The sequence below is a fragment of the Chrysochloris asiatica genome, unplaced genomic scaffold (genome assembly GCF_000296735.1).
Source record: "Chrysochloris asiatica unplaced genomic scaffold, ChrAsi1.0 scaffold00106, whole genome shotgun sequence".
NCBI lineage: Eukaryota > Metazoa > Chordata > Mammalia > Afrosoricida > Chrysochloridae > Chrysochloris > Chrysochloris asiatica.
In genome coordinates, this window is record NW_006408624.1 from 2,420,762 (window position 1) to 2,431,239 (window position 10,478).

General features: G+C 44.3%; 2 protein-coding genes across 3 annotated transcripts in view; one reads left to right on the plus strand and one right to left on the minus strand.

Annotated features, from left to right (window-relative positions):
- KIAA0319L (KIAA0319-like ortholog) overlaps positions 1-8,225 on the minus strand; it is a 200,221-nt gene extending 191,996 nt beyond the window's left edge. Inside the window, exons 1-2 of the mRNA XM_006867522.1 lie at positions 7,997-8,225; positions 4,841-5,010 (exon numbers count right to left, since the gene is read on the minus strand). Of these exons, the coding sequence (XP_006867584.1) occupies positions 4,841-4,982 (142 nt within the window). The 5' untranslated portion in view covers positions 4,983-5,010; positions 7,997-8,225. The remainder of the gene's footprint in view (positions 1-4,840; positions 5,011-7,996) is intronic.
- Positions 8,226-8,580: 355 nt separating this feature from the next.
- NCDN (neurochondrin) overlaps positions 8,581-10,478 on the plus strand; it is an 8,248-nt gene continuing 6,350 nt past the window's right edge. The window contains exons 1-3 of one of the 2 annotated variants that reach the window (XM_006867523.1): positions 8,581-8,668; positions 8,940-9,007; positions 9,850-9,990. In XM_006867523.1, the coding sequence (XP_006867585.1) occupies positions 8,975-9,007; positions 9,850-9,990 (174 nt within the window). In that variant the 5' untranslated portion in view covers positions 8,581-8,668; positions 8,940-8,974. The remainder of the gene's footprint in view (positions 8,669-8,939; positions 9,008-9,849; positions 9,991-10,478) is intronic. The other variant, XM_006867524.1, reaches the window with a different exon arrangement.

Genomic DNA, 10,478 nt, shown 5'->3' on the forward strand with positions numbered 1-10,478 from the left:
TTTCATGTATGATGTTCTTGATGTCATCCCATAACTCTTCTGGTCTTCAGTCTTTAGTGTTTAATGTATCAACTCTGCTCTTCAGATGATCTCTAAATTCAGATGGGATATATTCAAGGTCATATTTTGGCTCTCGTGGACTTGTTTTCATTTTCTTCAGCTTCAGTTTGAATTTGCATATGAGTGAGTAATTGATGGTCTGTTCCACAGTCTGCCCCTGGCTTTGTTTTCACTGATGATATGGAGCTTTTCCATCGTCTCTTTCCGCAGATGTAGTCAATTTGATTTCTACGTATTCCATCTAGTGAGATCCATGTGTATACGCTGTCTAAAAAGGTATTTGAAATGAACAAATCATTGGTTTTGTAGAATTCTATCATGCGTTCTCCAGCATCATTTCTATCACCAAGGCCATGTTTTCCAACTAGTAATCCTTCCTCTTTGCTCCCAATCTTTGCATTCCATCACCAGTAATGATCAATACATCTTGATTGCAATATGATAGAATAAACAGGATTTCTCATTTTAATCTGCAATTCTTTGATTAGTAATGACAATGAACATATTAAATATGTTTATAATAAGGGGCACCTATTGACCCATCTGGAGCAAAGTGAAGAAAACTGAAGAATTTGTGGAATAATTAATTTAATTCAATGGATTCATGGACCACGTGAACCTCAGCCTTCACAATCCTTAAACCAGAGAACTAGGTGGTGCCCAAATACCACTACTGAACCATTCTGAAAGGGATCACCTTAGAAGTTATTGCTAAGAGCAGGAGTTATTGGTTAAGAGTGGGAGGAAAATGTGGACCAAAATTCAAATTCACAAAAAAAGACTAAGCTTACTGGTCAAGAGACTGATGGAAGCCCTAAGACTATGGCCCTTAGTCATTCTTCAGGCCTGGAACTGAACCTCCACTCATGGCTCAAGTTTCAGGCAAACAAAGTGGTTCTGTACTGTGAACAATAACACTAGGAAAGTAAGCATTCCTTAGACTAATCAACCATTTTAGATCAAAAGGGGAGAATTTGCCAAAAGACAAAATTTTAAAGGCAGGAAGAGTTAGGAAAGGAGGATTGAAATGGGAAACACAGAGAGGAGGTAGGATAAGTGGGGACCACAATTAATAACATGAAACGTTTAATGGAAAAATAATTTACCCTATATACCTTCAACCAATTGACAATAAAAAGTTAAATAAATAAACGTTATAGATCATTAATTTTTTTATTTACAGAACTGTTTATTCATGTCCATTATCCATTTGTTCTACTAGGATATTGCTTTTGTAAAAATGGTGTGGTAGGCGCATCTGACCTGTTTGTCTAACTTTATTACAAGAAGAGAAAATTATTATGTGCATCAACAGAAGAAAGCTGATTCCCATAAGGCAGATCAGACACCCTCCTTTTTATCAATTCTGACACCAACTCTCCCTCAAATGTACTCTCTTAATTCTCTGCTGGGTTCAATAATTCATTGCAGTGGACATGCAGAACTCAGAGGCAATACTCATGATTATAGGGTTTACTATGGAAGTAACATAATTCTGGTGCAGAAACACTTAGAAATACAGTTCTTCATTTAGGACAGACTCTTCTGTCTGACTCTAGAGTCCTCAGACTAGCCTCTGCCCAGCTTCGGCAAGTGTTACAAAGCTTTTTAGCTCTGCTGATAAGTGCCTGAAGACAGTCGGGAAAGGGCTCAACTCTAGCTCCCTGCATCAGTAAATCTAGCTCAGCCAAGTGTTTGAGGCACCCTACTCTGCCAGAAAACCTCCTGCTCCTTTGGGGCAGCTTTCTCACTCCAGGGTCAGAAAGCCCACAGCATTGTCTCCTGCCAGCTTACTGGTTTTGCTATCACCATTTCTCTGCCACTGTTCTATCTCTCACCATCTCTGGAGTTACAGCTCTGTATGGCCTGGGTTGGGAAGCATGTGTTCCACTCCCATCTCTTCTTGGTGGTTGTAAGGTCCCACTTTTCACCTCTAAAATAGCTCATTTTAAACTTAGCAGGATGGCAAAACTGACCAATCCCCCCATTAAGGCTTCATACACCTTATTTGCATGGCCCCACCCCCACAAGAATATCAGGCACCTTATTTGCATTAGTAACAAGCTGTCTGATCCCCTTGGTGGGCCAAAAGCACCTTATATGCATAGTCCCACACAATCATTTGGTGGGAGTTACAAGACCATTGCAAGAGGAGCCATGTAAAAATAGTCCCACACAATCATTTGGTGGGAGTTACAAGACCATAGCAAGAAGGGCCATATAAAAACAATCTATCACACTGCTTTTCTTTTTAATTTCAAAGAGCTATTACAAATTAAAACATGTGACAAACATAGCTGCCATTTCTTGCTTACATAGTCCCTCAGTTTGAACACTTAGGGGTCTTGATTTTCTGCTTCCATGACAAAAGCTCCAAACTTTTCTAAAACAGAACTGGTACAACATAATCCCCACCACCACCATTTTTGTACCTTTATAATCAATCTTTCTCAACAGCAGGCTGTTCATAAGTATCAAACACAAAAGATTTAATAAAGATTAGCCTGGGGGACTTACAATTTACTAAAATCCAATGAATCCACAATGCTGTTTAGCCAAACACTAGATCAGAAAATAGAGACTCAGAATTGCTTCTACCTCCCCTCTACTTTGAATCCCTCAAATAACAAGCTGCTTATTATGGTTCATAATACAAAATTGTCTTTGGTCCTTCAAAAGATCACCTGTGACTAGAAGGCAGAGAAGCTGAAGAGAAAGCATGAGCTCTAGAGCAGACAAACCTGGGATTAGAATCCTGCTCTGTCTTGTCCTTGCTGTGTGACCCTGGTCAAGTCACTTTGCCTCTCTGGGCCTCATCTCTAAAATGAGAATAACTATGTGTTTTAGGATTATTTTGAGGGTTAAATGAGATAATGTATGTAATGTTTATGGTCAGAAACCCAGTATGTGGTAGGTATACTTCAGAAAATGTGATTTTCATACTATGGTGATGCTAAGTTACTAATTTAATTTAAATTACATTATATAAAATATTGGCCGAAATAGTCAGTTGTCCTAGCAAAACATTATCTGGGGTAAAAACATTTAGGTCAGCCTTCTGTCAACTACAATTCCAACCACTATAATTATGCAATCACCAACCACCACTGGGGGACAATACCAAAGTTGATGTTACCAAAATTGCTAAATATAATAATCACTTGATTTTCAAGTTCATGACCACCAATTCCAAGAAAGAAAGAAAAAGAAACTTTTGCAATTATTGGAGTAAAAACCTGATTATTAGTTATCCCCGACAGAGGTCTCCAAAGTAGAAACCTTTTGGTCATTGCCAAGAATGGCAGCATACACAGAAATCTTTCTCAAATTGCTGTTTTCTTACACTCCAAACTCAGAAAGGAGCAATGCCAAGAAAAGAAAATGACAGGAAAAAAGACAGAAAGAAAGGGCATTCTTTTAAATTTAGCCATTTTGGCACTGTTTCCTGGCAAGAGGCTCTAGCCTGGTAAACTAATCTGTAGGAAGAAAGCACACCGTATGAAATCTATCAGCATGGCCCCTTTCTATGAAAAAACTAAGGAACATGTTCTCCCTGTAAGTGTAGATTCTGAGGGGAAAGGAAAGGGAAAGAAGCAAAGTATCACTGACTAAGCACTTATGTGTACAGTGGTGTGTTACACACTTCAATTATATGATTTTGCAAATTAACCTTTGAGGTCGATATTACCCTTCATTAAAAATTTTTAAAAATTTGTTTTGTTGAAAATATAAACAGCAAAACAAATCAATTCAACTGTTTCTACAAGTACAGTTCAGTGACACTAATGACATTCTTTGAGTTATTCAACAATTATCATCCTCCTTTTCTACGCTGTTCCTCCCATATTACATAAACTCACTTCCCATTAAGGTTCCTGTCTAATCTTTCAAATTGCTGCTGTCAATTTAACCCCATAGAGATACTTCTTAAAAAGACCACAATGCTCAAGGCAGACATTTTCCACTAATTAAGCTAAACTACTGTTGGTTTTAAGATAAATTGAGGGGACCTTTTTGGTTCAAGGTTTAACAATTATCCTAGGGCAACAGTTTCAAAAATTTCAACTACTCTCCATGGCTCTAGATAATTTGGGGGTCTATGAGAATTTGAAATTCTGTTCCACATTTCCCTGCTTTTGATGAGAATTCTATTAGAATATTTGAACAAAAAACGTTCAGTAGCCAGGAACCCATCCAGTTCTTTTGGCCTCATGGCAAAAGAAGCAGTTGATCCTGGAGGCAATCGAGACACACATTCTATCTCTTCCTTCTATTCCTGACTCTCCTTGCTCTGTTGCTCCAAGTAAATAAAGACTAAGTTCTTCAAAAATTTTGGGTAACTTGCCAAAAAGTTTTATAGTCATTAAGTGGGACATTGAGCTCTAAGATCCAGGTTTGTCCAACTCCAAAATCTTTTTCTTTTCATTATACCATCATCAAAATTTAAAATGATCGTACCAATCCTTCCTTATGAGGAAGAGTACAAAACAGGAAGACAAATAAAATCTGACAAATTAAGTGTCCACAAACAGAATGACCATTTCTATCATTTATCAGATTGCTTTTCTGTCTAGAATGGCAACATGCTCAGAAGTCTTTTTCAAATTGCTGTTTTCTCATCCTCCATGCTCTGAAAGGAATAATGTCAACCAGAGAATTGACAAGAAAAAAAACACAAAAAAACTCTTCAGAAATTCTGTCTTTAAAATGAACTGAAGGACTCATACAAAGAACACGTCTTTAAAAAGAAAAAAGCTTAAATGGATAGAAAAAATAGTACCTGTTGATAATGACAGAGCACTGAAGCAGAAACACGTATAAAATAAGTACAGGCTTCTCAACCACCTCACAGGTGTCTGCCAACAGTATCTTGATAAAATCCAAAAAGCAGAGTGTGGCTTGACTTTCAATCTCTTCTCCATGGCCTTTCAGATGGGTGGAACCAGTACACTAGAAAGAAAGAGAAATTATTTACCAAGTAATTAATAATGAATTCCTGAAAAAAGTGGAATGCTAGAAAATGTGATAGATTAAAGGAAGAAAAATTTCAAGTCTGTCTTTCACTGCTCATTCCTGCCCGTAAATTTTAAACCTGAGTTTTGACACAGCCTATAATTATCAGGATAACAGCATAGCAAGGGATACAAAATGAATCCACTACAAACCTGAAACCTTTTATATTCTATTACTGACTAATCTACAGATCACTTTGTGGTAGAACAGAAAGAGCACCAGCCTGAAAGAAAAGAGTATTAGTTTCAGCTTAGTTATTACCAGATTAGCAACTTTGGACACACTTTCTTATTTATAAAAAGCAGAGGTTCGATCATGAAAAATCAATGGAGCTGAGAGTTTTATGTTGTTGTTGTTGTTAAGTGCCATCGAGTCGGGTCCGACCCATAGCGACCCTGTACAGGGTTTCCGAGGGTGTAAATCTTTACGGGAGTAGAAAGCCTCATCTTTCTCCCGCGGAGCGGCTGGTAGTTTCGAACCGCTGACCTTAAGGTTCGCAGCCCGATTCGTCACCACTACACTACCAGAGCTCCTTATGACCCAGAATTTCATTTTTCATATGTAATTGTCTTTAGGGCAGGGCATGTATTCTCCAGAATACTACTGTCCTTACCACTATTATCTTTAAAATCTATCCAATTGACAGTTCATCTTACCTCCCTGGTCACTACTCATTTGCAATTCCTGGTTTAATTCATATATGCAAATATTTTACACAGCCCTAATTATATGCCAGGTAGTATGCTGGCTACTCTAGAATCTAGTGTATGGATGGGAAAATGGTTTCCCATCAATTTCTTCCTTCTTATACAACTTTGCTGCATTGTATAATTATGTATATCTTGACAACATTATGAGAACTGATTGTGTTCTTAGGAAGTTCAAACATCTTCTATCCTAAATATGCACCCATCAGTCAAATCTGGAAAATGGCCCAAACTGACAATTCCTGCACCCCAAGAAAAGGTTTTCATTGAAGGACTTTATCTTTTCCATTCACTTCCATCCATTCTTATCACTTGTTGTTCCGTAGTTGTATAAGGGAACTGGAGTCCTGGTGTAGTGCTGTGGGCTAATCCGTCAGACTGCAAAGTCATCTGAACTGCAAGGTTGGCTGTTCAAGCTCACCAGCTGCTCCTTGGAAACCCTATACAGGGTAGCTATGGATTAGAATTGATTCAAAGGCACCTAACAGCAAGGGAACTGGTGTAGGATAAACACTAGACCACAGGGTCTTTTGGATCACGAGGTCCTTTTGAATCACAAGATTAGCAATTGAAACTCACCAGCTGCTCCTTGGAAATCCTACAGAAGGTTGCTTGAACCACTCAACAGCACTTAACCACAACAAAGGGAGCAGGGAGCAGATAAGAGGCGTGTGGGCCACAAACAAGTTTAAGAGATTATGAAATGGAGCCTAAATTTGAAAGTATATCCAGCAACTTCTCTAGTCTTTCAAGCTGGAATGGCTGAGTGTGTGTGTATCTTACCCAACACAGTTCTGCCTGCCACAAAAGGATTTTTAAACTCAAGGTGACTCAACACCTGTCATCAATAGCCTGACAGGTAGGCGACAGAACATAAAAGAAATGAATAGGCTCAAAACCCTGAGTAATAAACACCACTGGGCTAGCAAGCTGACTAGAAGTGCTGTATTTTACAAAATGTGCATAACAGAGAGGCAGAGCTAATTGCATTTGAACCCCAAATCAGTCAAGCCTCTGAAACCTACAATTGCCTAAAGATTTAAATCACTTCTAAGGTCCAGTTAAAGGCTTGCTGACCAAAGCAGGAACAGAGCACACCATCAAGATCTAAATGGTTCACTATAGAATCAAAGGGTAACAACCCTGGGAGGGAACACACACCCCCACAATACTTCACAAATGAAAATCTCGAAAAGCTTGCAATAGTTCTGGCATTTAGGGCGTTACAAGTACACCCGAAATAAAAGCACTCTCTGTTGCAGCAGCTGTTCAGACAGAGCAGGGGGTAATGTTTACTTAATACTTCAGGTTGATGGGGGATGTATCATAGTTCAGTCTGTCAGCTACATACGTGGAACTCCATTTATGTACACAGCGATAAGATATGTTTGAACAACGACGGAGCACGTCTGAAACAGCCTATTCAGCTGCTATGAGTAATCGAGAATCAAGCTCTCACAAAAAAGTCTCAGATATTTGGGAAAGTTAAGAACAGACTGCCATGAATAGCTTTGCTTATATTTGCAGACACTGTTTTCCAAATAGCTGGAAAAATGAACAGATTGTTCTTGGAGGTCGTCTTTCCAATTTGTTCCTGGGATCCAGTCTGTTAATCATATAAAGCACACTGAGAGTACGCTCATGCTCATTACTAACTGCATTTATTGTCGGTTGGGCATGACCACCATAAGGTTAGAGAAGGCAAAGCTTTCCTGGAATCCCGCCTCAGGTTTTTCGTTCGACTTCCTTTCACTTTTTTGCTCACCGCCGCAACCAGTGAAACCTTGTTGGGGCATCATCTTCAAAATCCTGAATAGCGCAGGTCTCCTATCAGAATTTACACACTGTGCTCAGCCCCGCCTCTCTCATTCTGCATCAACTTTCTATCCCTGTAGAGAGACCATACACTGGAGACAGCCCCTAAAAGGTGTAAACTGCGGAGGTCGACAGTGAAAGAAGGCTCCTGGAGTCCAGTTTATGTCAGGTGATACAAGGAGCTGCGCGACAGGCCAGAGCCCGAAAAAAGCTGGGCTCAGTCTGGGACCCAAGCTCCATTAACCTTAAAGGCCAGAGCAGCTGGCTAACCTGGCCGAGCCAGAAGCTCCACCTCCGAGTCACACTACTCAACCTGCGCACCCCCAGAATCTCCCATCCCTCTTGCCCCGCCCCTGAGCTATGGTCCTCGGCCAGGCAGCCTGCCACCCCCGGCCACCTACCGGGGCTCAGGACCGTATACTGGGGCCCCGGCTCTCGGCGGCCTCCGCCTCCTCCCGGTCCATGGGGCCGGGTCGGGCCCCAACTATCGCTCCCCTCACCCAGAAGAGGAGGAAGAGGAAGAAGGTAGTGCGGGCTCCCTACCCGGACAACTACCTCTCGCCTTAGCCTCCTAGGACAGCGACGGCCGCCGGAAACGCAGCCTCCTCCCACCTCCTTGGGCTCAACCCGGAAACACATTCTTCCAAACCCGCCTTCCCCCGGAAGTGCAATTCAAGCCGCGAACCCGAAAGGGAGGAGGGGCAGTGATAGGGGCATAGAACTACGCCCACGCAAAGGAATCTGGGCCCCATTCTTTCGCCACCGGCTCTGAGAGGCAGTCCACACCTTTGCCACTTCAGCAATAGCCCGAAGCCCCAGAGTCGGGCAAACCCACAAGTAAGATGGCGACAACGGCAGCACTCCCTACGGCTTAGCGCCCAGCCGTACCATTGGCCAGAGCCTGAAGTGAAGTCTCTGCGGATTGGTCGAGAGCAGTGCGGGGGTGGGGGTGGAGCTGCGGCAGCCCGGAGCTTGGAGTGGGCAACGCGGCGTGAGCAGCGGCCCCTGTAGCGGCCTCAGGCTCCGGGAGCATCTCGCCAGTAGAAGACTTCGCCGCTCGGGGCCGCAGCCTGGTGAGCTCAGCCCCCTTCAGGTCTTCCCCTGCATCCCAGCCGGGACCTCTCCGAGCGGGCGCTGATCGATGCCGACACACCCCGGGGACCCTGTCGCGACTCCATCGCGCTATATCGCGACACCACCGTGCCCTGTCGAGACTCCATTTTGTCACAGCCCTTTTCAATATATATATTTATATATTTTTTAATTTGCCCTTTCATCTTTGGGGGCTTCCCATGTCGTGATTTTGCTGTGATCTCTCCGTGACATCACCGCGCCATCGTGAAGTGTGATCTCATCGCTGCCCTGTCGTGACTTCATCAATGTCGTGTTGTGACCTGGCTGCGGCGGGACAGGTGGTGACCGCCAGGAACCCTTCTCCCCTTCTCATCTCCCCATCTCAGCAACCCCGCTTCTTCGATTATCCGGCTTTTGGATTCTCCGTTGTCCTGGGAGCTTTCTGGGACCCTTTCTGGCTTCTCCAACCTCTGCCAGCACCCACAGGCTGGTAGCAAGCGGGGAGGGCGAGGAAAGGGAGATCAAGGGGTTAATTCTGCTGCTGCTTCTGATTCTGCTGCAGCCTCTGCCCGAGGGAGGGAGAGGAGGGGAGGCAAGGAGCCTACGGGGGCGTCTGTGAGCCCTGGCTGTAGGGGTGGGGTCCCCAGAAGAACCTCCAAGCCTTCTTTGGTCTGCACCCTGCAAGCTCACTTCTGCTGAAGCTCATCCCTTAACTCCTCTGAAGAAGGGAGGAGAAAGGAAGACTAGGATGCCCTTTTCCCCCTTTTTAGCCTGAGCCCGGATAATCGAACTTCACCCATGTATGCTCCATTCCTTCCTGTCTGTCCTTACCACACCCTCCTTGTGTGCCTTGGTCGAGAGAGCCCCTGGGCAACTGAGCATTGGGACTATCCCCTCCCACCCCAGGAGATAGGTGAGAAGAGCTGTCCAGCTTAGCAGTAGGATGCATGGTCCTTCTTTCCCGCTTTCTGGAGGTGACCTTGGACCAGGGTCCCTTTCTCATTCCTGAAGATTTTCAGGTCCAGCCTCTTAGGCTCCCCTGAGGGAGGTCAGTCCTGAGTACCCCACCTCCCCTGGTTCTCCCCTCCCTGTGTGCTAATCCCTCCCTCCATCTTCCACTCCCACCCCCGCCCCCGCCCCTCCTCTGCAGAGGGATGCTCAGTCCCTCTTGTGTTCACAGTTGGGCAAGGCGGGCACCATGGCCTCGGATTGTGAGCCAGCTCTGAACCAGGCAGAGAGCCGAAACCCCACCCTGGAGCGCTACCTGGGAGCCCTTCGTGAGGCCAAGAATGACAGTGAGCAGTTTGCAGCCCTTCTGCTAGTAAGGAACTGGCTGATAATTGGGAGGTGGGAAAGACTGAGTGGTTGGGTCAGTGGGTCCCCAAGGATACATGGGTGGAGCCGGTACCCCCAGAGACACCAAAGAGGGCCCAAGACCCCTTCTCTTGCCTCCTTTTTTGCTCCCCTGAGAACGGGGCCAAAGGGGAGAATGGAAGTAAGGAAGGGTTTGGGACCCTGGAGGAGGCTGCCTGGGCTGCTCTCTGGGGCGTCCCAAAGCAGATGGGAGCTGACTCATAGGGTAACAGCAGCAGGTAGTAACTAGTGCAGAGTACTTGAGGGCTGACGATGGCTTCTTATAGGGGGTGGGGGGAGTTGGATAGAGTAGCAGGACTAAAAGTGACTGGAGAGGAACCTTAAGGGATGCATAGGGTGGTTATAGGTAGGTTGAGGATAAAAGAGGTGGTTTGGGGCTTAGCCTTATTGGAAGAACCCAAGCTGGGGACAGCAGAGCAGGAGCTGCAGTACTGG